The 27,946-nt window shown below is 36.4% G+C and overlaps 1 protein-coding gene across 5 annotated transcripts in view; it reads left to right on the plus strand.

The window, feature by feature from the left end:
• JAKMIP2 (janus kinase and microtubule interacting protein 2) overlaps window positions 1–27,946 on the plus strand; it is a 186,205-nt gene that overhangs the window by 121,012 nt on the left and 37,247 nt on the right. For 4 of the 5 annotated variants that reach the window (XM_055285729.2, XM_055285731.2, XM_055285733.2 and 1 more), the window contains 13 exons: window positions 5,693–5,902; window positions 7,774–7,872; window positions 11,260–11,406; window positions 12,059–12,199; window positions 14,494–14,550; window positions 15,465–15,584; window positions 16,533–16,661; window positions 19,238–19,321; window positions 20,001–20,063; window positions 23,549–23,647; window positions 24,816–24,914; window positions 26,585–26,638; window positions 27,508–27,573. In XM_055285729.2, the coding sequence (XP_055141704.1) occupies window positions 5,693–5,902; window positions 7,774–7,872; window positions 11,260–11,406; window positions 12,059–12,199; window positions 14,494–14,550; window positions 15,465–15,584; window positions 16,533–16,661; window positions 19,238–19,321; window positions 20,001–20,063; window positions 23,549–23,647; window positions 24,816–24,914; window positions 26,585–26,638; window positions 27,508–27,573 (1,368 nt within the window). The remainder of the gene's footprint in view (window positions 1–5,692; window positions 5,903–7,773; window positions 7,873–11,259; window positions 11,407–12,058; window positions 12,200–14,493; window positions 14,551–15,464; window positions 15,585–16,532; window positions 16,662–19,237; window positions 19,322–20,000; window positions 20,064–23,548; window positions 23,648–24,815; window positions 24,915–26,584; window positions 26,639–27,507; window positions 27,574–27,946) is intronic. The other variant, XM_055285732.2, reaches the window with a different exon arrangement.

The following is a 27,946-nucleotide window of genomic DNA, read 5'->3' on the forward strand; positions in this document are numbered from 1 at the left end:
TGAACTCAGCTCTGGATCAAGTGTACCTAATAGAACAGAACTCTCTATTCCAGATCAACATAATACACATTATTCTCATGCCACATGGCACTTATTCTAAAATCAACCACATAATTGGAAGTAAAACACTCCTCAGCAAATGCAAAAGAACTGAAATCACAACACACAGTCTCTCAGACCACAGTGCAATGAAATTAGAACTCAGATTAAGAAACTTATTCAAAACCACACAACTATGTGGAAATCAAACAACCTGCTCCTGAATGACTACTGGGTAAATAACAAAACTAAGGCAGAAATCAAGAAGTTCTTTGAAAACAATGAGAACAAAGAGACAATTTACCAGAATCTCTGGGATACAGCTAAAGCAATGTTTAGAGGGAAATTTATAGCACTAAATGCCCACATCAGAAAGATGGAAAGATCTAAAATCAACATCCTAACATCACAATTAAAAGAACTGGAGAAGAAAGAGCAAACAAATCCAAAAGCTAGCAGAAGACAAGAAGTAACTAAGATCAGAGCAGAATTGAAGCAGATAAAGACACAAAAAACCCTTCAAAAAATCAATGAATCCAGGAGCTGGATATTTGAAAAAATTAACAAAACAGACCACTAACTAGACTAATAAAGAAGAAAAGAGTGCACCAAATAGACACAATAAAAAATGATAAAGAGCTATCACCACTAACTCCATAGAAGTACAAACTACCATCAGAGAATACTATAAATGCCTCTACAAAAATCAACTAGAAAATCTAGAAGAAATGGATAAATTCCTGGACACTTACACCCTCCCAAGACTAAACCAGGAAGAAGTCAAATCCCTGAATAGACTAGTAACAAGTTCTGAAATAGAGGCAGTAATTAATAGCCTACCAACAAAAAAAGCCCAGGACCAGACAGATTCATAGCTGAATTCTACCAGAGGTACAAAGAGGAGCTCGTACCATTCCTTCTGAAACTATTCCAAACAATTTAAAAGGAGGGACTCTTCCCTAACTCATTTTATGGGGCCAGCATCATCCTGATACCAAAGCCTAGCAGAGACAACAAAAAAAGAAAACTTCAGGCCAATATCCCTGATGAACATCGATGCGAAAATTCTCAATAAAATACTGACAAACCAAATCCAGCAGCACATCAAAAAGCTTATCCACCATGATCAAGTCAGCTTCATCCCTAGGATGCAAGGCTGGTTCAACGTATGCAAATCAATAAATGTAATCCATCACATAAACAGAACCAATGACCAAAACCACATGATTATCTCAATAGATACAGAAAAGGCCTTCAATAAAATTCAACATCCCTTCATGTTAAAAATTCTCAGTAAACTAGGTATTGGTAGAACAAACCTTAAAATAATAAGAGCTATTTATGACAAACCCATAGCCAATATCATACTGAATGGAAAAAGCTGGAAGCATTCCCTTTGAAAACCAGCACAAGACAAGGATGCCCTCTCTCACCACTCCTAGTCAACATAGCATTGGAAGCTCTGGCCAGGGTAATCAGGCAAGAGAAAGAAATCAAGCATATTCATATAAGAAGAAAGGAAGTCAAATTATCTCTGTTTGCAGATGACGTGATTCTATATTTAGAAATCCCCATCATCTCAGCCCAAAACTCCTTAAGCTGATAAGCAACTTCAGCAAAGTCTCAGGATACAAAATCAATGTGCAAAAATCACAAACATTCCTATACACCAACAATAGACAAGCAGAGAGCCAAATCATGAATAAACTCCCATTCACAATTGCTACAAAGAGAATAAAATACCTAGGAATACAGCTTACAAGGGACATGAAGGACCTCTTCAAGGGGAGCTACAAACCACTGATCAAGGAAATAAGAGAGGACATAAACAAGTGGAAAAACATTCCATCCTCATGGATAGGAAGAATCATCATTATGAAAATGTCCATACTGCTGAGAGTAATTTATAAATCAACACTATTCCCATCAAACTACCATTGACATTCTTCACAGAATTAAAAAAAAAAACTACTTTAAATTTCATATGGAACCAAAAAGAGCCCATATAGCCAAGACAATCCTAAGCAAAAAGAACAGAGCTGGAGGCATCACACTACCTGACTTCAAACTCTACTACAAGGCTACAGTAACCAAGACAGCATAGTACTGGTACCAAAACAGATATATCGACCAATGGAACAGAACAGAGGCCTCAGAAATAATACCACACATCTACAACCATCTGATCTTCGACAAACCTGACAAAAACAAGCAATGAGGAAAGGATTCCCTACTTAATATATGGTGCTGGGAAAACTGGCTAGACATATGCAGAAAACTGAAACTGGATCCCTTCCTTACACCTTATACAAAAATTAACTCAAGATGGATTAAAGAATTAAATGTAAAACCCAAAACCATACAAACCTCAAAAGTAAACCTAGGCAGTACCATTCAGGACATAGGCATGGGCAAAGACTTCATGATGAAAACGCCAAAAGTAATTGCAACAATTGCCAAAATTGACAAATGGGATCTAATTAAACTAAAGAGCTTCTGCACAGCAAAAGAAACTCACATCAGAGCGAACAGACAACCCACAGAATGGGAGAAAATTTTGCAATCTACCCTTCTGACAAAGGTCTAATATCCAGAATCTGTAAGGAACTTAAACAAATTTACAAGAAAAAGCAAACAACTTTACCAAAAAGTGGGCAAGGTATATGAACAGACACTTCTCAAAAGAAGACATTTATGCGGCCAACAAACATGAAAAAAAAAAGCTCATCATCTCTGATTATTTGAGAAATGCAAATCAAAACCACAATTAGATACCATCCCACACCAGTCAGAATGGCAATTATTAAAAAGTCAAGAAACAGTAGATGCTGGTGAGGCTATGGAGAAATAGGAACACTTTTTGCACTGTTGGTGGGGGTGGGAATGTAGATTGGTTCAACCATTGTTGAGGACAGGGTTGTTATTCCTCAGGGATCTAGAACCAGAAATACCTTTTGACCTAGCAATCCCATTACTGGGTATACATCCAAAGGAATATAAATCATTCTACTAAAAGACACATTCACACGTATGTTTATTGCAGCATTATTTACAATAGCAAAGACATGGAACCAACCCAAATGTCCATCAATGATATAGACTGAATAAAGAAAATGTGGTACATATACACCATGGAATACTATGCAGCCATAAAAAAGAATGAGTTCATGTCTTTTGTAGGGACATGAATGAAGCTGGAAGCCATCATCCTCAGCAAACTAACACAGGAACAGAAAACCAAACACTGCATGTTCTCGCTCATAAGTAGGACTTGAACAATGAGAACACATGGACAAGGGAGGGGAACATTACACACTGGGGCCTGTCAGGTGGTGGGGGGAAAAGGGAGGGAGAGCATTAGGATAAACACCTAATGCATGCGGGGCTTTAAGCCTAGAGGACCGGTTGATAGGTACAGCAAGCCACGATGGCACATGTATACCTATGTAACAAACCTGCACATTCTGCACATGTATCCCAGAACTTAAAGTAAAATAAACATTAAAATTTAAAAAAGTAAAATCTGAGCCACCTCATGAGTAGTTCACAAACTGCATGAATACAGAATAACATAGGAAACTTTTTCAATAGCGCAGATGGACTCATCTTCATTTTTTCCTTCTTTTTACTCTGTGCCTACCCGTACCCCAAGCTCCATTTTTGGAACTGGAAGGGAGAGAAATGGGAGTTGTTCTGTCTAGAAAATTTCTCCAGAGAATTCTGGTTTATACCCTTTCCCATCTAAGTAGGGCTTTGGTTGATTTTCAGTATTTTGAGATCAGAGTCCATGCTCATAACTGCTATGCAATAAAGCTTTCTCAATGCTAATTGCTATATATCCCACAGGAAACCACTTTGGGAAATGCTTAAACTATATGAATAATCTTAAAGCCAGTATAGCATAGTACCTAACAGAATGGGCTCTATAGTTAGAAGATTCCATTAAAAATAAGGCTTCACAACTTACTAGACATACGACTATGACCAAGTTTTTAAGCTTTCAGGTCCTCAGTCATCACCTGTAAAATGATGACGACTGAACCTACTGAATAGGATTGTTATAAAATAAGGTATATTAACCTCTGAGTATAGTACCCTGAATATAGTGAAAGATCAATAAATTTCAGCTATGATGATGATGATAATGAGGCTGAATGTGGGCAGTAATAGAATGATTTTTCAACAAGTTTAACAAGGTGAGTACATAAAAAACAACTAGAGCTATGCCAACTCATAAAAAGTAACTAGAGCTATGTTAACCTGCAAATAAAAGTAATGCTCCAGATGACAAGTCTGACAAATAAACATGCTGCTCAGTTAAGAAAAACACAGGTCTCAAGTCTTCTACAAGGAGACTGAAACCAAAGGCAACGCTATTGTTCCCAATTAACGGGACAATATTGAATTCTTACCAAGTTATCAGATGATATTACAAGATCATGCAGAATTTAGCCCAAAGCTCTCTCAGAATTGACCTAAAATTTAAGCATGTGACTCAAAGGCAGTAGCTCACAGATATTTATATGTGGAAAATACGTGACTATGTAACACCATTTCTGTTAAAAATATTTTTTTCTGGTCTAAGAGCACACAGCAAAGAAAAATTTATACAAAAGTATTTGTTTTGTATAAGGAGACACTTTTAGAAAAAGCAAAACAGCATAATGTTGTTTGTATTAAATGTCTTTTCCTTATCCCCATTTTGAATGTACACATAGAATATAGTGAAATGAGAAGAAAGGTTTCACCCAATGGCTATGCTCTCTTTAAAAATTGTTTATAGACATTCACTTCATTAGCCCTCATCCTAGGATGGCAAAAAGGTTTCATTCCAAGAGAACTCAAATCAATTGATTTTGAATGCCTGTGGCCTTTAGTTGAGAAATTCTTCTGAGGCCATCCCTAGGCTTAGCAGAAATGCATATTTGGGTCAATAAATATATCTCACACATGTGGGAGGGAAAATAGTGGTTAATATTGCCAGATATTTACTATTCCTGTTAATCCCAACCATGATTTTCTTATAGTAATGATAAAATGGTTGCTAAGAACTGGCTGCTTTGAAATACAAGTGAGAACAGAAAGAGATATAATAACATGAACCGTGGAAGGACCTCCCTCCAAATCCATCACCTGAATGCAAGCATGTTAGTCTTGGAAAATGACTAAGCCACTGGGAAGTCTGAAGTTTCTTCAGTTACAAATGACCAGCTACTAACAGGAGCAACAGCTATTTTGATTGAATCTGAATACCCATTTGCCCAAAGAAGAAGTGACATCAAAAAATGTCCTAGGAAACATTAGAGTGGAATATTTAATGTTCATCTTTATTAAAATTAATGGCTATTTTAAAGTTAGACTTTCCTTTGCATATCTAATCAACGCAGACTATTTGAAACAATATATTGAGTCAAAACATCTTCACAGGATGTACTAGAGAGAAAAAACATTACTCTCCTTGACACCTAGTTGACCCAGGATACTTCTTCATTACACAATGTTGCCTCATCTTACTCATGAAACCAATACACTTATCATATCTGTGATTTTTTTCTGTATCAATCAGATAAAAGAAGTTAAACTTACACCATTGTAAAAATGTATTTCTTTACAGCATTGTTAAATAAAATGTCCTGGGTCTCATTTAATTCAGATGGATGAAATCAAAGCCAAGGACAGGATCATCTTTTCCTTGGAAAAGGAACTGGAGACCCAGACAGGCTATGTACAGAAACTCCAACTTCAGAAGGAGGCTTTGGATGAACAACTCTTTCTGGTCAAGGAGGCTGAGTGCAACATGAGCAGCCCAAAACGAGAAATTCCAGGAAGGGCAGGTGATGGTTCCGAACACTGCAGCAGTCCTGTAAGTCCATTCTAGTTGAAGTTAAGAACACACAAGTCGTCTTTTATTTAGCTCCCAAGTTTTACCTTTTACTTAAGCTCTTTTCTTGTTTACTACAAAGAAATCAATCTACCTCCTACTATAAAATCAGCTTGTATCTTGAGAACAGGGTTTTCTAAACTCGTAGACGACTAAGTGGTCTGCACTACATTAGCAGATCACATGAGATAGATTTCTTTAAATCCTTCCCAGAATTTTTCTAGCCAGGCAATACCCATCCAAACTTAAGTCTATTATGAGAAACATAAATTAGATGAAAATATTTTGTCTCTTGCCTATACTGGTAATTTTCCCTTTTGTTAACAATTGGGTTGGAAATTGATAAAGATGGTTGTCATCTACAGGGATCAAAATGTATAACTGCATAAAAGACAAAACCATTTTTAATCTTCATCTGAAGACCTATTGTCTGATTGAACTTACCACTTATTTCCATGAATTTTCATCATTTTATATGAGAAATTATTTTCAGAAGTGCAGCAATAGAAATGGGCTTATAGGCAGTTGGCTATAACTCTTATACCTTTCCAATTATTTAGCTGCTATAATGATGGAAATGTATTATTTAGGAACAGAGATGGGTTCCAAAGTACTACTTAGAACTAAGTAATGAATAGTTTATGAATTAATATTCAGAATAAATATATGTATACATATATATGTATATAATCTTAGTAGGTGGTGGAAAGAGTACTTATCTAGGATTTAGCAGTTTCTGTAAGTTTTAGTTCTGACACTCACAGGTACCTGCAATATAGCATAGTTGTCAAGAGAATGGGCTCTAGAGTTAGACTGTTTGGTTCAAATCCCAAATCTGCCATTTACTGTGTGTCCTTAGGCAAACCACTTCACCATTCAGTTTCCTCATCTGTAAAATAGAAGCTGTAGTAGTACCTCATAAGGCTGGTCTAAAGATGAGAAGAGGTAATATGTAAAATGTTGAGCATGGTTTCTGGCACATAGCATTTAATACATATTAGTTACTTATCTTTTGACACTAGCCAGAAGACCTTAAAGGAGTTATTAACTACCTGAATTTTACCTGTTCTACTGAATCCTTTAGGATATTATGAATGTTGGGATACAATGTGTTTGAAACTACTTTGTCAAACAGTACAGCATTATCAAAATGTAAGATGATAATATAATTGTTAGCATATGATAATAACAGTCCTATATAACTCTACAACATGAAATTAAGCCATGAATGCCCTGTGTAAGGTGATTCACAGCCGTTCTGCCAGTGAAGAAGCCAGCTGCATTGGGCAGAATATGCTAGTGAGGCCTATCCTATAAACTACTGCCCTTTATACATGAAGGTAATACATCAACATTTTCTCACTTTGACCTTTTTCTTCAGAAGTATGAAGGAATTGACAATATTCATCCCTACCTCCTACTCTCTCCCCTCTGTGGCTAATGGTAATACCAGGACAGCTGTCTAAGCTGTGGGAAGCAATGTGTGGCCATGACACAAGGGATACCCTTTGAACCTTATGTAATCACAGTATGACCTTGGTCTCTCAGCACACAGCTCTGATAAGTTGATCCAACCCTCTGCACTCTCCCTGCCCTGAGTCCTGGCTCCAGGGAGTATCCGCCACGTGGAATTCATTTGCAATTACAACCTGGCGTGGTCTTCAACCCAAGTGGTGAATACTGAGAATTATAAAAGGGTAGATATTTACTCTTTGGATAAGAGAATATTTTATTCTCACTTCAGGAGCCAGATAAGAGAACTGAGCCTATTACTTTTATGAATAATAACTGATATTCCCAAACTTCGTGAAAAGTGTTGTTGAAGAAATACCCATTTTAATTTTTCTTTGTAGGATTTGCGAAGAAATCAAAAGAGAATAGCTGAATTGAATGCCACTATAAGAAAATTAGAAGACAGGAATACCTTGCTTGGAGATGAACGAAATGAACTGGTGAGATATACTAAAGATTTTTGTTGTTGTTGTTAAGCATTATGTTACAGGATTACATACTATGTTATAGATATGTACCATAATAGAGAAAAGTGTACGAATAAGAAAGATACCATTCAGTAGATATTCACAAAATGGCACACTCAAAAAACCAAAACCACCATCCAGATGAATAAATGGAAGATTACCAGCATCTCACACCCCCGCTTCTTGTGACCCCTCCCAATTAGCATCCTATTAAACTTAACCACTATTCTGACTTCAACCGCCATAGATGTCTATCACCATTTAACATTTTTTTATAAATGGAATCATACAATGTTTTCTCTTTGTCTGACTTCTTCTGCTTCTTTTACTCAGCCTTGTTTGTGAGATTTATCCATTGTGTTGCATGCAGAATTCATTCATTTTCATTTCTCTATAGTATTCAAATAATATATCACAATATACTTATCCATGTTATTGTTAATGGACATTTATGTTGTTTCTTAAAACTTCTGAGCTGTTTTGAGAAGAAAAGTGCTTCTACATGTCATTTGTGAAAAAATGTGCCCATTTCTGGTGGAATATACAGAGGAGTAGAATTACTGGATGTTAGAGTATGGATGTAGTCAGCATCAATAGTTATTACCAAACAGTAAGTTGTCACAATTCCCACCAACAATGAATGAAAGTGGTAGTTTCTCCATATCTTTTCCAACATAAAAAGATAATTGTTAGTCATGTTGGTGGATGTAGGGCATACTCTTACACCTTACATTATGGTTTTAATTTTCCTCATTATTAAGAAGGTAGGGTAACTTTTCAAATATTTACTAGCCTTTCAGATATAACTTGCCCTTAGCCTTTTGCCCATTTTCTGTTATGCTGCCTTTACTGTTTAAGTTACTATTAGGATTTTTTGTCATCACTTGTGGTTACATTTGCATTTAAAATATCTTGCTCTATGGCTTACATTTTTGTTTTTAATAGAGCTATTCATATAAGAGTTATTTTCAGCCTTTCCTTTTTTCAAATATATGCATTTCAGGCTGTAATTGACCCTCTAAGCCTTGCTTTAGTTTAACATATTGTTATTTCATTCAAAAATTTTTCTAAAGTCATGTAATTTTTCCTTTGATATATGAGTCACTTAGAAGTATATGGCTTAATTTCAAAACATTTAGAGAATTTTTAGTTATCTTTTTGGTATCAATTTCTACCTTAATTCTACTATAGTCAGAGAATGTACTTTGTATATTTCATTCCTTCAAAATTTATTGAGATTTGCTTTATGACCTCAGCATACAGTCAATTTTATAAATGTTACATGTTTACATGAAAAGGAGGCATACTCTGTAATTATTAGTTGCAATTTGATTGAAGTTTGTTAATAATCGTGTTTAAAATTTTTCAATTCTTACTGATATTTTTGTCTGCTTGTTCTCCCAATAGATTTGTCTATATACTTCTTAGTTCTTTAAATTTTACTTTATATAGGGAACAATAATATATATTTATAATATATACTATATTAGAAATTATGTTACTAGATGAATATAAGTTAATATTTGTTATATTTTTTGTGTGTATTGACCCTTTAATCATTATGTGTTTTTTTTTCCTCTGGTAATACTTCTTGGCTTAAAGTCATTGTTATTAGTTGAACTGTATCAGATTTTTGTTTTAGTGTTAGCGTGAATATACATGTGTATGTGTATATATGTATGTATTTGTAACTATATAGACATACATATATACATACATCTTTACACATACGTATATACACACAAACACACACTTTTTTTCAACCTTTCTGTGTTTTATTTAAGGTGTATCTTAAAAGGAACATTTTGTTGGGTATTGTGGGCTATGGTTATTGATGTATGATGTGATAGAATTATAGATATTTTCTTTGTGCATATCTGCATTTTCTATGAATTGTATTAATAAGTAAATTTAAATATTTAAAACTCACATCATTGACCTTCAAAAGAGACAGATTAAAAAATAAGAATAACTTATTGTCCTTATATGTATACAATATTTAATATTAATGCTTCAGGTACTAAGGACTAAGGCATTAATGCTTCAGGACTAAGATTATTTATAAAAATAAACCCAGTTTTGGCCTTTAATATGAAATAGAGTTCTTTCTTTAATATGAAATTGAGATTGAGATGGATTTGTGGAAGTGCTGTTTAAGAATCGTAAGATGAGATTTTACAAATAGTTCATAATTAGCTAAGTCTTCCACCTCAGCACTTCCCAAAATCTTAGAATCTCAAGAACAGTAGTGCATACTTTAAAATGTCTTCTCAAATATTTCTAATACACCCCTCCTTTTTCCTTGCTCTTCTCGCAATACATATTCACATTCAGAATCATTAGTAAGAAAAGAATAAGCTAATCATCAGAAGCTGAAAATGAAAATCTATTATGTATAGGATGATCATGAAATATACAAAAAGGAGAGTTTTAAAAGTAAAGGGGAGGACTATTAACAATCCCCTCAAGATAATTTTCATAAACTTAGACCAATGGTTCCCAACTACAGGCGATTTTGGCAATATCTGATGTTTTTGATGGTCACAATTAGCAGAGTGTTACTGGCATCTAGCAAGCAGAGGCCAGGGATGCTGCTAAACATCCTCCACTGCACAGGACACCTCACATCAAAAAAACATCTGGCTCAAAATGTCACAGATGCCGAGACTGAGAAACACTGCTTTAGACTAACCAAGCAAATGAGAGTATGCTCACTCTTAATTATGAGTGGATAACAATACAATCATACTTTACTAAGCTTGGGGAGAATTTGATATCCTTACACAAACATCCATAGAGTTTCAAACTTACAACTTACGTGTGGGTTTTTTTCCCTCAATAAAATTTCTTTTAAAATAACAACTGTAGTGCGAGTCAGGAGATTTCCACAAGATCTCTGAAAGAATGGCCTTTGGAGATAACCAGGCTTGGATTGAGCTCCTGGTCTCATTACTTAGTGACCGTGTGGTCTGGGTGAGCTCCTTTATCTCTGAGCTAATGGAGGTCATTCCAGGTGCAGGGATTGCAGCTGAGCACGGTGGAGTAACAGGTGGGGGAAAGGAAAGAAAGCAAGGAGAGGGGGTCCTCTGGAGCGTTTCCAAAACCAGTCTCTGTAGTTCTTTCCTTAAGACAATGGATTGATATAAGGCTATGAAAGTTGTGGTGAAAAACCATTAGAGAAAACTGAAAAGAAAACAAACAGTCTGTTAAATGAAGGATTGAAATGTCAGTGGTCAGTCCTGAGCCACATAGCGAAGCAGACAAGGCTGGCTCCAGGGGTGCTTTCACTCCCACCACTTTACTCCCCTGCCCGCATGTCCCCCAAACACAAGACACAAATCTTCACTTATTTCTTCTCAGTTAAAACGTGTGCGGGAAACCGAAAAGCAATGTAAACCTCTCCTGGAAAGGAACAAGTGCCTCGCCAAGAGAAACGATGAACTGATGCTGTCCTTGCAGCGCATGGAAGAAAAACTAAAAGCCATTACCAAGGAAAATTCAGAAATGGTGTGTATCACAGATTCTGCAAAACTGCAGCTTCCTTAATTATATTACTGTAATGACCTGACTTATTGCCATTTCTCAGCTTATTTTAAAAATACAATGCTATTTGGATTTTTCCTTATGTAAGCAAGGAAGCCTTAACGAAGAAAGCAAGAGAAGGTTGCTGGCTCTGAATTTTATGAGGTTTCTATATTTGCAAAACTGTAGGAGTGCTTCCAGGAATTTGCACGCTTTCCAAAAGCTTGGAAATGGAGAAGGAAAGCTTTGACATAACTTAGCCACGGAAACCTTCCATGACTTCACTAACATGCTATTTACAGACCTATACCCCAGGCACACCTTGTCTTCTAAGATCATGCATGATAGTTGGGAAATAGATACCATTACTTGTGTTATATATGGACAAGTGAAATGCTAATGTACTCCTTAATAGACTTTCAATACATCTATAGAGATCTTCGACAATCCCCAATAATATTGACTTATTATGGCAGATAAAATGTGCTTGAGGATTTAGTTGGTGTATGTGTATTCAGGCTGGGCAATTTCCAAATTTAGCTGGAGCCTTATAAACTTTCTACAGATATTTTATGTTAACAACCAAAGTTTGAGGTTTTTAAAGTCTCCACCTGTACTTTCTTCTTTTCCAATCCAGAGAGAAAAAATAACATCCCATCCACCCCTGAAGAAATTAAAATCTCTGAACGACCTCGACCAAGCTAATGAAGAACAAGAAACAGAGTTTCTAAAACTTCAGGTCATTGAGCAACAGAACATTATTGATGAGCTCACAAGGGTAGGTGCCAATCAATCTGTAAACCCTAAGTTGTTCCCAAGGACAAGTAGCCAACAAAATGTACACTGAAAGCAGTTAATTTTAGTTTAACCTCAGAGGCCCAAGTTCATATGTTAAATATGTAATTTTGTTCTAGAGACTGTATTCCAATATTTTATATTGTTCAACTGCTTTACACCTTTTAAATTATAATCCTTTGTTAACTAATTTGGTAGCACAAATAGTAACAGCAAAGCACATTAAAAGAACTTTTAAATGCCTTGTTGTATAAGTTTGTAGGTAGGTTGGGTGTGTCTTGTAACTGCCTTCCAGTAGCAGGATCCCGAGGCTCAGGGATTTAATATGTTGTCTATGCTAACAACATCACATATATATCTTGTTTCCCAGGTCTCAATTCAGTATCTAGCACATAGTTACAGTTAATAAATATTTATTGGATGAACAGCAACAATATAATTACATAACAGAGCTAAAATTTCAGCCCAGATTTTCTGATCATTACTTCAGTACCTGCTGAGTGGGTAGAGCAGTTATTACTTCCGTCAGAGTTTGGCTGAGGTTTGTGTTACCGGTAAGGATGCACTAAGACCTCTAGGTGCCTTTGGGTTTTCTTCTTTGCCTCTCCATCTGTGTTCTGTGAATGACATCGCTGGTTGCTCACTTCAGGACCAAGTCAAGGCCTAAAGACTTGAATTGCAAGGAGAGAGTTAGGCAATAGTCTCCAGAGTGAGGTGAGAAAAGTGGTTCACTGCCACTGAGAGAAAGAAAGGTTATAGCTTCTGTTTATGATTACCTATGATTCATCCTTTTTAAAATTTCTATGTTGACTATATGTTATAATGAATACACTAGATTAGGAAGGTAATTTAAATATATAATGTATTAGGGCTCTCTAGAGGCACAGAAGTAATAGGATAGATGTATATATAATGGGCAGTTTATTAAGGAGTATTGGTACACATGATCGCAAGGTGAGATACCACCATAGGTCATCTGCAAGCTGAAGAGCAAGGAAGCCAGTCCAAGTCCCAAAGCTGAAGAACTTGGAGTATGATGTTCCAGGGCAGGAATAATCAGGAGAAAGATGTAGGCTGGGAGACTAAACCAGTCTAGTCTTTTCACGTGCTTCTGCCTGCTTTTATTCTGGCTGTGATGGCAGCTGATTAGACTGTGCTCACCCAGATTGAGGGTGAGTCTACCTTTCCCAGTCCACTGACTCAAATGTTAACCTCCTTTGGCAACACCCACGTAGACACACCCAGGAACAATACTTTGTATCCTTCAATCCAATCAAATTGACACTGAATATTAACCATCACAATAATTTGTAAATTGTAAAAGTCTCATATATAGAGGCTGCATTTTTACTTATAAAGGTGAAAAAAAAAGCCCAAACACCACTGGCTTAAACCAGGTTACTTATTAAATGTGGTCTCCCTGTTTTCCTCATTTCATTTTCACATCCTAATAACTCATACATTTTACAGATTCATGAGCCCAGGAATTTGCCTGGCTTTGAGTATCCTGAGATTAAGCTGTAAATTTTTTATAGAATTTTGGGCTATTTAGGCATACTCATCAGACTTTTCAAAAGACATTCTATCTAGTTTAAATTTTTACAGTAAATACATGGAGTGCTTAGTGAATAAACCCCAAATTCCTACGATATCTCTATTCACAGCAACAATAAATCATGAAATTGATCAATATTTCTAGGCATTCTTTGAGATTCCCAGAAAATTTTTTAAAAACTGAAGACAAAACAGAAACATTAAATGGCTCCAACCCACTAGCTACTCTGTTCCCTGTCCTATTTTCAGGGACTGCAGGTGAGAACAAGGATGCAAAAATAGGCCAAAGACAGCTTTCTATGCATTTCAAATGACTAAATGAAAAGAATACGCTTTTACTTTATTGTGAAATTATATTTTTAACACAAATTTAAAGTAATTTTGGATCTAGGAGAACTAAAGTACTGTGCTTTGGGGGAATATAAGTAACTATTTTCATAGCTACTTGATGTTCGAGTATAAAACAGGATTCTGATTAGGAACACAGTACACTTTCTGATCACGAGGCTCCTTGATCCACATAAATCATCAGGAATAGTTGTAGAAGATTCTTATCTTGAATGTATTTAAGTATCAATCCCAAAAGTTGCCAAAATTTAAAAAACAAAGTCTTATTCTATTCCAAATATAATGCCTTATGGGAAAAAACACTCCATCTTTGCAAAAAACTATAAAGAAACGTCTACCAATTCTGGATCTGAAAATCTGTCATCTGTTTTCCAGGACCGAGAAAAGCTCATCCGTAGAAGAAAGCATAGAAGAAGTTCTAAGCCAATTAAGGTAATAAGAAATCGAAGTTATCAGGCATTTGCCACAAACAGCCAGAGAGATGAGGCTTGGCATGGAATCTTCCTACAAAGATGTGATGAATCAGGTGTTCCAGAACTGTCACAGCAAACCATGGGCTTTATTTGCTAGAAGAAAACCTTTTCTGTTGACATTTCTTCGAAGTCTAAAAATGATTCTGTTGTAAATTTTAACCTGAAAGGGGTTTGCTTTAATATAACTTTCTCTAAATGGAGATGCCCCTAGGTTTGATGTAGAAAGGATTACCTGACAAGTTGGAGAGTCATATTCAAGAAATGCACATGATTTGATGTCTCCCACTGAACAGTATTAGAGTCTGATGTCCAGTTTATGACAATTAATACATTTTTATTATTCATTCAGACAGTATTATTGATAACAATGCTCCCAAGCCATCAATATCTGCATAGCGTCTTATAATCCACAAAGTTTTGTTATTCAGTTTGTCTATTTGATTTTTATTTTGTTTTTACCAAGTATACCATTTGTTTTTAATGTGGACTTGGATGTCAAGGCTTAAGATTTGATCATCTCCATCACATAGATACCTGAGTTTTCAAAGTCCTTTGGTCATAATTTAAATACAGGAAAGAGTAAACCACATTAGCTCATCATGATATAAAATGTAATATGAAAGACGCTTCAGTGTTTCTATGAAAAAAGCTACATATTATGAATTTTTCTTAAGATGTCAGAAGTAAAATAATATGGGAGAAACACTTATTGGAATTATTATGCTCATGCGTAATGTTTTTATTTCAACAAAGAAGCATAGAGGATCCATGTCTTCTATATTCACTTACATGTATGCCAGTTGACAGTATTTTAACATTCAACTTTCCCTACTGTTAGCCGTGTCAGTAAATAGGTACTTTCCCTCCATTTAGAGGCCTGTTTTGGACCCGTTTATTGGCTATGATGAGGACTCTATGGATTCAGAGACATCATCCATGGCCTCATTTAGAACAGACAGAACACCAGCTACTCCTGATGATGACTTGGATGAAGTAAGATTTTCTACTTCTCTAGCCTAGGGCGATATTGTCACCAAATCTTTGATTTAATGGGGAAGAAAAAGGATTTCACATTTCATCTCCTTTATATAAACAGCACAAAGTGATCTCATAATAGTAACCAATTTTGAGGCTGCACTTTATTATCTCTTGAAAAATAGCTTCACTTATAGCAGGTAAACCTTTTAGAAATTTCTCTCCAGTTCAGCTCTCTAATTTGAAGACTTCTTTCAAAATAAAAGTTACTTTCCAATATTCTTTATCTAGGGAGGGTAGGAACCCAAGAGGCCTTAGCAGGCTTTTGGATGTGGTCTGAGACACAGTTGAGTGAAGTGTGTTCTGTGGACCACCCTCATCAGAATGATCTAGAGGGCTCAGTTACAATGAAAATTCCTGGACCCTACCATGCAACTCCTGACTCAGGATCTTAGGAGTGAAACACCCCAGTCTGCATTGTTTCCCAAAATTCCCTGCCGATTATGTTATGTCCTGAAGTTTAAGATGTAATGCAATAAAACAGTTTTTATGATTTATCTGGGTGAAAAAACAAATTGCTGGAGATGAACATATTGAAAAGAAATAAGAATAAAATTATAGGGTATCATTTCCTCAAATTTAGGTCCAAAATCTGGATATGACTTTTTCTTATTTGGATCCAAAATTGACTACATTCTAAGCCCAAATGATTAACAATGAGAAACATATCAAATGCTAAATGCTTCTTTTACTAAAATAAATATTTGTGTATTTCTGCAGAATCCATCTTGAATGTATTACAGTATTTGTCCCCACATATACACTTCAGAGCTAAAAATAAAATCAAATAGACTGTTAAACAACCTTTTACTTCTTGTAAAAAGTGGGCAAATGTTAATATTTCACATTGAAAACAGGACCTGAACATAATACAATTGTTTTGGGGCTTTTTTTCTTAACCTCAAGAGTTTAGCAGCTGAAGAATCTGAACTAAGATTTCGACAATTAACAAAAGAATATCAGGCCCTCCAAAGAGCATATGCCCTCCTACAGGAGCAGACGGGAGGCATCATCGACGCTGAACGAGAAGCCAAGGTTAGTGTGTATCTGTGAGAGTGCTCTGAATTAGCATGCAGCAGTCACAGCGTAAAAGCACCGTGGACATAAAAATATCAATAAGACAGCTTTCCCTGTATTCTTCTCTCCTCTGCAGCTTTTGAATTGTTATAGCTTTTATGTCAACAAACCTTGAATCTAGAAACATTAGAACCAGCTTAGATCAATGCTTTTGTTCTTTTAAAGATAATTGAGTACATAGTTCTTGTTCTTGCTGTTTGAAAACATACATTTTCAAAGATAGACAATATTGGATTTTGTTAAGCCATTTTTTAGTTTCTTGCTTAGAAAAAGAACTTTTTTATCTTTCAAAAGCAATAGTGAGCCAGTGTCTTCTCTTCGTTAATAAGTGTCCAGCGTTTACGTTTGACAGCTTACCAGAATTTTCACAGACAATATCTCATTTAACCCTTGGGACAGTCCCCTTAGGCAGATATTTTATAAAAGAGAAATTTGACACTCAGAGAGGTTAATTGAATTGCCCAAAATCGCACAAATAATAAATGGCAAAGCTGATATTACAACTTAAGTCTTACTGGGTCAAATGTTCTTTCCTTTATATCATAACTGCCTCTCATGAGCCTATTTCAACAAAAAGAAAAGAAAAGATAGACATGTACTCTACTAATTCTTAATATTTATTGAGTGCTTGCTGTGTTCCAGGCATTGTGTTGAACACTTTACACACATTATCTATATAATCCTAAAACAACCCTAGGAGCTAGATATGATTATTATCTTCTATCTATAGAAGAGGAAATAATAGCTTAGTAGAAGTTAAATGTAGTTTAGCGAAGTTAAATTATTTACCTAGGTTTACCTAGGTTTCCTACCCTTGTGACTTCACAGTCATAATCACCAGGCTATAATTGCCTCCTAGGTAAATTTACATGAGCCAAAAGGGAGCATGACCACCGAGACCACCTAGTGATTTCATCCTACTTTCTTTCTGGAGGGTCTACAATGCGCTGAGGAGTTTTGTAGAACTACTGTTGTTCAGTGGGAAAGGGTAGATGAAACAGTTATACATTTTTCAACAGTAGCGTGCATACACACATATATAAGTAAATAAGCAGGTTTTTAAAAAACACCGATTTAGAACAGGCAAGCAGTCATTACAAAGGAATGCGCCTATAAGCTGTCATTATATGCCCCACTGCTATAATATTTGTGGTTAAGTGTTCTTACCAATATGGATTGGGGAATTAAAATAATAGCATATTATTTTATTTTTATTTTTTGGAGATTCCTCCAAAAAAAGGAGACTTCTCCTTTTATTTTTTGGAGATTCCTCCCTCTTTCATTTAATTCTTCTATCTAAATAAAGTTTTCGCGTTATCCCTGGCAATTAAAGTTAGGAAAACTTACCATTCTTAGAAAAATAATCTAAAAGAAATAATGATGTTAGAAAAAGAACAACAGAGTAAATTTAAAGAGACTAGAAATTAAAAAATAATACAGATGAAAGCATCATTGAAAACAAAAGATAAAATTAGGTACAAGAAAAAATAGGTTACAGTCAACATCAATTCACAGTTAAAATAAATCTTAGTAAAATTAATTATTTTTTGGACCTGATAAAGGTAAATGTAATATTTAACAATCAAAAGAATTATTCTCCTCACAATGAATATCTATCATCGCTGTTTTTATTCAACTTTGTACTAAAAAACCTATCCAGATTGTAAAACAACAACAAAAAAATGGGTTTACAGGCAGGAAACAAATTACTAGGCTAAATCACATAGGACAACAAAGTTGCTCCATACAAGATTAGTATTCAAAACTACTTACACACACAGACACACAAAATAAGATATAGAAAGAAAGACAGAGAGAAATTGATTTGAAATTTAGGCACAAAGTTTGCTCTGAAAGAATGGAAAGGCCAGGTGCACTTTGGGAGGCAGAGACAGGTGGATCATCTGAGGTCAGAAGTTCGAGACCAGCCAGGCCAACACAGTGAAACCCTATCTCTACTAAAAATACAAAAATTAGCTGGGCGTGGTGGCAGGTGCCTGTAATCCCAGCTACTTGGGAGGCTGAGGCAGGAGAACTGCTTGAACCCAGGAGGCGGAGGTTGCAGTAAGCCGAGATCGTGCCACTGCATTCCAGCCTGGGCAACAGAGTGAGACTCTGTCTCAAAAAAAAAAAAAAAAGAATCGAAAGAATTTGGGGAGGCAAAATGGAACAAGGCTTTCATGAAAGAAAAATCATTCAAATAAAGAGAAGAGTGGAGAGTTACAAGGCGTATTTAGGAAACAAGAATTATGCCAGCAGGTAAGGGTTTGACTCTAGGCTGATGAGTAGTAGGAAAAGATTGGAAATATAAGGGGAGTTCTTGAATGCCAAGCTAAAGAGTTTGAATACTAACCTGAAAATAAAGAATGCTACAGGGAATTTTAAACAAGAATTTAGATCAGAAAGATTCTTTTGTCATAGAAAATTCTTCTTTTTTTCCTCTCTTTCTCTCTCTCTTACTTGTTGAGTTCTAGTCAAGAAAGATATTGAATAACCATTTTACTTGCTGAGTTCTGGAATTTTGGTTTCACCAGGCTCAAGAACAGCTCCAAGCAGAGGTGCTAAGGTATAAAGCCAAAATTGAAGACCTGGAAGCGACTCTGGCTCAGAAAGGGCAGGTAGGCATTTGGTTGCTAGCTCTTCTGCAGATGCAGACAATTCAATCTGACCTTCCTCTAGCTCACCTGTGCATGGGCCGCACCCAGGACACAGCTTGGCTCTCCACAGTGATCTTTCTCAAACTGCGTTAGAATGTTCAACTCTGTACTTCTGTCCCTGGTGTTTTTCTGGCCAGAGTATGAACCCGGCCACAACAGTGAATGAGGTTGGGCAAGAGAGAGAATGCCAGAGGAAGAGGAACCCTGTACAAATAGCCTAGAGTTGTCATAAGCTGCTAAGACCTAGACCCACCCCTCCAGCTGCGTTCTTTGCCTCTATGCTACATTTATGGTTCTGCATTTAATGTTTTCCATCCATATGTATCTAGCCTGTGTGCATTCTGACCCTTTTCACTTTTTGCCTGTGTGGTCACTTCTGAGTCCCCAGAAGGCTGGTCCTGGATTATTCAAACTGGAAAAGGTAGAAATAGGGAGTGATGATGAAAACGGGGTTAAATTTTCCCGGCAACTTTGGCCCCAATGTCTTTGAAGGAGCTGGCAGAGGTGGGTGCTACTTACCAGTCTTTGGCAGGCAAACAAACAGGGTGGGGAGAAGGCAGCTCTGGCAAAGTGGTTTGACGACACAGGCTCTTTCGTGCCACTCTGAAATGCTGACTGCGCGATATTCTTTGTCAAACAGGATTCACACTGGGTAGAAGATAAACAACTTTTCATTAAGAGAAACCAGGAGCTTTTAGAAAAGGTATGTTGGGCACAACACCCTAGCGGGGCAGAGGAGAAAATCATGAGAGATCCAGGAGCAGCAGGGGGTGCTCTCAGGAGTGGCACAGGGGCCGGGGGAAGGGGAGGCTTTTCCGGCGCTGCTCTGTCCTCGGCTGCGTGCTCAACCGCATCCCTGTCACCGCCATCACCATCAGTGAAGTGGCACGAGTGCATGGCTCTGCGCTGGGCATTGTGCAGACTTGAAAGGATATGATCCCTGAAACCTGCTGATTTGCTAACCATATATACATATATACTGTATATATTCTGTACATATATATACACATACACACACACACACACACACGTGCACATCCTGTGTAGTTGTTTATCTACAACAAAACCTCTATGAGGGCCAGACACAGTGGCTCAAGCCTGTAATCCCAGTAATTTGGCAGGCCGAGGTGGGTGGATCACCTGAGGTCAGGAGTTTGAGACCAGCCTGGCCAACATGGTGAAACCCTGACTCTGCTAAATACAAGAAATTAGCCAGATATGGTGGCACATGCCTGTAATCCCAGATACTTGGGAGGCTGAGACAGGAGAATCGTTTGAACCCAAGAAGCAGAGGTTGCAGGGAGCCGAGATTGCGCCATTGCACTCCAGCTCGGGCAACAAGAGCAAAACCCCATCTCCAAAAAACAAAAAAACCAAACCAAACAAAACAAACAAACAAACAAAGAAACCTCTATGAATAGAACTTGTTATTTTGTGAGAAGAAGTGACAGAGTATGACTCCAAGACCATGCCGAAACCTAGCATAGGCTTAGATTCTCACTTTTAGTCTTTTTATTAAGCTTGAGTCTTTCTTTTTTTTTAATAAAAGATTTTTTTTTAGATGAATACTGTTTTTAAAACATAAAACAGTATTCCTGGAAATTACTCAACAAATTAAGAAACAAAAACATGGCTTAGGCTTGAATAGATATAATTAATTTTGGTTATCTGAACATAGAGGCAATTAAACATAACACATTTTCAGTTCAAAGGTGGCTTTTCCTTTGATATTTACCTTCTACAAATCTAGTGAAAGATTTCAAAATAATTTTTTTTTTTGAGATGGAGTTTTATTCTTGTTGCCCAGGCTGGAGTGCAATGGCACAATCTCGGCTCATGGCAACCTCTGCCTCCCAGGTTGAAGCGATTCTCCTGCCTCAGCCTCCCAATGAGCTGGGATTACAGGCATGTGCCACCACATCCGGCTAATTTAAATTACAAAATAATCTCATATTATGCTTGACAAAAACAGAATTTGAAAGCCCAATTGTGTAGGGGAAACAATTGTGTAGGTCAATCCAAAGTTATGCAGAAATTATTTTAGAATTGTTTCTATGAATATTTCTTATCCTTGACAAGTAATAAAAATTAACCACAACATCCTGGCTGGTAAGCATGAGAAGGAGGAAAAAGATGCTTGTCCTACCTCCCTTCTAGTCTGGCAAAGTGAAGACATTCTATCTCATGCTTTGCATGCTGTGAGACAGAGCTGATGTGTTCGTCACATAGATGTACAGATGATGTATATATACGTCATATACAGAGTGGGCAGGTATTCAAAAATCAAGAACTGGTGTTTTCAGGAAGGTTAAGGGACCCTATGAAGAAATTTTGTTGGCATTGAATGAATTACAATTTGTGAACCACTGATCTAATTGTTTCATTAACCACTAGAACCAGCAATCTCTCTAAATATTCCACCATCGATTCAGTAGAAGATTCTAGGAAGTAGAATCTCCTTTATAATGTTAAGTTAATTTCTACAAACTTTTGAAAGTTTACTAGGCCACAAATATCTAGGGTAGAAAACTTGACTACATTATTAATGTACATAATTTCTCACTATTTCCCTGTATTTCTTTTCCTATTAGTTTCAGAGATGCTCAGTAATGAGTGTTATTATATTTTTTTATCATCAAAAAAGAATCCCATTATGTCTTCTATCTGATTTCCATTAGTCTTAATCTCTTTGGGCTAAAGGAGGAATTTTTATGCTCAGGCTTCTAAGAATAAAATAAATGAAATAAAAGGGTGGCAGAAGTGACAATGAACCTAAATATGTAACTTCAAATGTATATACTTGGGAAAGTAAGATTCGTCCTATGTTAAAAAGGCCCTGGTTTGTATTTCTAAATTCAAGATTTTAACTAGTTACTGTATGTAATGCCCACCCATACAGCTAATATCAAGGGAAGCTCAAAATCCATTGTACTTCATAAAGATTTTCTGATCCCTTAAAAGCCAAAGATGATGGCTGGGCACAGTGGCTCACGCCTGTAATCCCAGCACTTTGGGAGGCCGAGGTGGGCGGATCACCTGAGGTCAGGAGTTCAAGACCAGCCTGGCCAACGTGGTGAAACCCTGTCTCTACTAAAAATACAAAAATTAGCCAGGCCTGGTGGCAGGCACCTGTAGTCCCAGCTACTAGAGAGGCTGAGGCAGGGGAATTGCTTGAACCCGGGAGGCAGAGGTTGCAGTGAACTGAGACCATGCCATTGCACTCCAAGCTCGGGGACAAGAGCAAGACTTCATCTCAAAAAAAAAAAAAAAAAAAAATCCAAAAATAACTCAGACATGAACCCTGCCTACAGGGGAAGGTGCATTTGTACACAACTAACTGAAATCCATGCTTCCTCAAGTTATAATAGAGGTCCTATAAGAAAGTCTAGAGGAAAACAAAAGGAGAGGTGTCACTTCTGAATGGATTGACTAGGGAAGGCTCTTATGGACATTAGAGCTTATTTAAGTGCTAATGTTTAAGAGCTTAGCTTTAAGGTGTTTAAAGAAGTGTAGAATTTTCTCACATAGCAAAGGAGATAAAGTGAGCCATTTTCAGGCAGAGCTGAGTAGCTACAGAGTTCCTGGAGTAGTCAGTTCATTGGGTAGGCCACAGTTTCTAGATTCTAGTGTTTGCATGATCACATGTGGGTGTGTTTGTACAGAGATGACAGTGATAATATTTAAAATTGGAAAGCTGGGTGATAATCAGATTATTAAGGTTTTTGAATTCAGTGTTAAAGAGCTGGCTTTCTTCTGTAGTAATTGAAATTCAGCCAAGTTTTGTATATGATGAGAGCTGTTAAAAAAATTTCTGTAACAAATATAACTCGAGAAATGAGAAGTATCAGTCCCTCTTACGTATACCATTAAATTTGGTTCTAGTAGACTGTCTCTGACCCATCACAAGGGCAAAGTGAGTATTCTCAGATTCACTATTCACAGAATTCCTAGATTTTAATTCCAAGGAACAGAGACGTCTTCTGGCATTTTTCTCTGTGACTCAAAAAACTCAACCGAAGGATAACTAGAAGGAAAGCCAAATACTTATTTTATTCATATCTACTTGGGGATTTTTTCGTGGTCTGGAAGACTTATTCACTGAGGAAACTGAACACTATTCATGCTTGCTTTGCAAAGTTGTAGGTGCTTTTCTCAATGCTTACCTAACTTCAGGATTTACTTTATTAGATAGAAAAACAGGAGGCAGAAAATCACCGGTTACAACAGGAACTACAGGACGCCAGAGACCAGAATGAGCTGCTGGAGTTTCGAAACCTAGAGCTAGAAGTAAGGAAATGATGATGATAATAATAAAAATAATCGTAACGATTAACATGCACAGAGCACATTGAGGAGCTAGGCGCTGTATTAAGCATTTCAGATTCATACTCTTATTTGGACCTCACAGTCACCCTCAAAATTATATAGTGGAGGCAACTAAATTAACTAACTTGCCTAAGTCCTGTGACTAGTAAATGGTAAAGCTTTGATGCAACTCAAAACTGTCTACTTAGATACTTTGCTTTTCAACACTACTATCTTTTATAAGCAAGACTAATAAATAATTTTTAAATAAGTTAAATAATAGATTTCAACCATCCTCAACATTTCATTGTTTTTAAATACTCATGTCCATCCTTAATTAAATTTTGACTCATTAAAACATGTTACTGCAATAATTATATTTCAAAATGTGCTATATAAAAAATATTTTGTAGGTAAATGTGAATTTATAAGTAAACATTTTAGTCCCTAATGCATTTATGAAAAAAAGGCTAAGAAGCCAGGTAACTTGTCTTAGAAAATACCTTGATTAATCTGACCAAATTTCAGGTGTTTGTTTTTTATTTTGCAAGTAAAACATAGAAACATCAGATTTTGATTGTATCCTGCAGAATCTGACTTAGGATCTAGTTCGGTGTATGTTGATATATAAAAGTATAAGAAAAATTCCCATTTGATTTCTGTTATTTTGCCAGTTATTTCTTCTTTAGGCTATTTCGAATTAGGTCTGGATAAAAAGTTAGGTGTCAGTAGGCTTCAGTGAAGAAGAGTCATTCTTTTGTAGCCCACATATCTTACTCATAAAGCTTGAATAGATTGAATATGCAAAAGGCTGTTAGCGGCCATAAAACTTCATGGCAAGACCACGCTGAGATATTTGAAAGCTCTAAATATTCATACAGTTTAAACTGGATGTCCACTTCCTGCATTTCCCTGATCAAAAAATTTGCAAGAATGGATGACACCATCTATAAATTCTTCTTCTCAATCTCTTAGTTGACTAGTCAGTTTTTTCCATCACATTTAATCATGAACATCTTGAGATTGAATTTTTTTCCTTTTGCCAAATGACAGTAATAAACTGCTGAAAAAGCATAAAGAGACCACTGGTTTAGTGTTTAATTAATCAGTTTTGTTTTTAATTTCCATATATTCTTCACTGTATTTCAAGGAGAGAGAGAGACGATCCCCTCCATTTAATCTCCAAATTCACCCATTCTCAGATGGTGTGAGTGCTCTACAGATCTACTGTATGAAAGAAGGTGTTAAGGTAGGCAGATATTTAATTTTTTATGTTTGTAGAAATTAGAAAAACTGGGAATTGGAAAAGGGGAGGTTACTGATGACTATTTTGTCTTTCAGTCACTGGATGTCATCATTTTGATACAAACTATGTAGGAATTGAAAATAGTCACTTCTACTAGAAGATTAATAGAATGTTTTTTAATGTGTGACAGATATACAAATGGTAACAGAAAAAACACAGGCATCCATGATTATTTAGAACAGAGTCATATGAAGAAAGATGCAGCATCAAAATTAGCCTTAATTACCTGGGAGAAATGTGAAATCAATTTAATACTTAAAAAAATATATTTCAAGTCTGCCAGATAGAAAAGTTTGAGTCCCTTTGTTGAGCCATTCCAGGTGCTATGGAATTCATAATCATGGAATTGCAGAGTTAGAAGAGGTTTGAAGTCATCTAGTCCATCATCTCTTTTGATGTGTTTAATTTAGGGAGGATTCCTCTTTTGGAAGGGCTTACGGTTTATAACAGGTTGCATATTAAATAGAATATAATTATCTTTTTAGTGCTACTGGATATATTTTAAGTATTAGAGTTGAATTGAGGTAGCTCTTCCCCCGGGGAAATATATTGTCCTTCAGTATAGTGAAATCACATTGTGAATATCCGTTCCTGGGGTAAAGTTGGGATGCTGCCTGCTATTCCTGGTCTCTCCTTACCTTCCGCATGGCCCTTCCTGCTCCCACTCTGAGCTGCCAAATATACTTGCTTCAGTTGCCTTCTCTGTACTTATGAGATTGAGCTAGACTTTCCCTTTCCTGGTGGTGGGGCTCTACTGTACTGCTGTTTGAACATGAGTAAGAGGAGAACATAGTACTAATACGGTAAAAAGTAGAGAAAACTTTGGTAGTAATATTGTGCTTCCTTGCCTTCCATCTTAAACCATCGTCCTGGTATTTAAACTTCTGGCCTTCCTGGGCGGCGTGGTAATTTGTCAACCAAAGCAATTTTTGGATTTCACTGTAATTAAATGAAAACAATTTACTTTGCCTTTTCCTTCGATGCTTTTTTTCTCAGATAAATCACAAACAAACTAATCCAATGAACTCTTTCAAATGGAGTTCAGCTGCTTCAAACTGACTCAAGGAACAGGATAAAAATCAGATAGATGAAATTAATGCTAGCCACCTTAAAAAAAATAGTACTGCACTATAGTTTTCTACATGGCAGTCAAAATTCAATCAGGTCAGAATTTTGCTAATTAGAATGAAATTGGTTGATTCTTTATATTTATTACCTATTAATTTTTTATACCTGAAAGTCTATCACAATTGAAAAAACAAGGTTTGGCAGTCATGAGAAGAAAGTTAATGAGAATATTACAAGTCTTTTACTGCATGCTACACTCTTTCATACACAGTCTGTTTATCCTGAAGATCAGCTCAGCCTATGAAGTAGGAATTTATTATCTCCATTTTGCAACTAGCAAAATTAAGAATGATCTGTTAAGTGCCTGACCCAAGTTCACACAGCATGTAAGAAGCAAAATTGAAACTTAAAACTAGGTGTGCCAGATTGAAAACATCCCAAGGAAGTTCAGGCCCTAAAATGTCTTCCTTTAACTTCATGTTCAGGCACTGATGGAATAGTAGGCCACATTTGTCTTTGACATGAGTTTCTGCTTGATTTTGCAGGATGTGAACATCCCCGATCTCATAAAGCAGCTTGATATCTTGGGTGATAATGGGGTAAGTAAAGAATTGATTTAGTATAGATATGAATTTGCCTAAACAGAGGCAAGAGATACTTAACAATGCATCATGTGTAAAGTAAGAGCAAGTGAGATGCCATTTCACTTAAGGATGTTGCTCCTTGGGAAGAATATACAATTTATCAAACAACTTGGCTAAAGGGTTGTAAGGATCTCTGGAAGGTAGTAGCAGAAATGAGACCTGGTAAAGTGCTTTTTGTGGGCAGGTTTTAGGTTTGAATGCCGACCACATCTCCAATAAGTAAAGCAATTATTGTCTGACTCTGGCTCAAAGGCATCCAGTGTGAAATTAATCAGTCACGCATTTGCAAAGGCTGCTAAATACTAGGGTTGTTGGCAGTGCCATAAAAATGGACCAGGAGGCTATAATCCATTTTCTTTCCAAAAACATCTTCCAGACAGGGTCAAGGCACGTTAATTCAGTGGGAGGACCATTTATTGTGATACTAGGTGAATGGTGCTTGTATGTTGAAGGAATCACCGTTTTTCCCTTGAAAAATTATCAAAGGAGAGAACAGAATTAGTAAAATTGCATCAAAACTTCTATGAAGAGACTTCTTTATTACATTTTGGTTTCTCTTTTTGTCATAACATGACAATAAAGTATGCCTTCAGTGACACAAAATCAAATCAGTGTTAAGGAGATATTTAAAAAATCACGTTTAATATACTTCTTCCAGGTTTTGATTAACTCTTTGTTCAGAATTATTACTAAACAGAATAGGAATTTGTTAAGGTTCTATACAGGCTTATACAGAATGCTCTGTAGCAGTCAGTCAGACAGTATTTTCTTTGGGGTAAATAATATCAGTATGTTCAGCTTATGGCCTTTCTTATTTTTTACAGAATTTAAGAAATGAAGAACAAGTGGCCATAATTCAGGCCAGCACTGTGCTGTCCCTGGCAGAGAAGGTAATGAGCCGTAGAAACATTTCAAATCATCTCAGTGTCTGGCTTAATACTGAACGAGCAGACTAGGGTGTGAAGGACGTTCCCTCTGCATATCACTGTGTGTGAATACCTAATATACATTTTATTTTTAAGGGTGGTACAACCCAGATAGAATGAGAACGCCCAAAAGAAAAGTCTATACACTGATTTGGGATGGGTGGATAATTTTTGCTTTGAAGTTCCTTAAAAATACATATAATTATTTAAAAACAGAAAACCTTCTGGATTACATTATTTACACAATCCCTACCAAGCTGGGAAACCACAAAGAAGAGTTTTGTGGGGCGGTGATAAACTGGAGCATTGCTCTTGTCATAGACTTATCCTGGAGTGT

The sequence above is a fragment of the Symphalangus syndactylus genome, chromosome 7 (assembly GCF_028878055.3).
Source record: "Symphalangus syndactylus isolate Jambi chromosome 7, NHGRI_mSymSyn1-v2.1_pri, whole genome shotgun sequence".
Lineage (NCBI taxonomy): Eukaryota > Metazoa > Chordata > Mammalia > Primates > Hylobatidae > Symphalangus > Symphalangus syndactylus.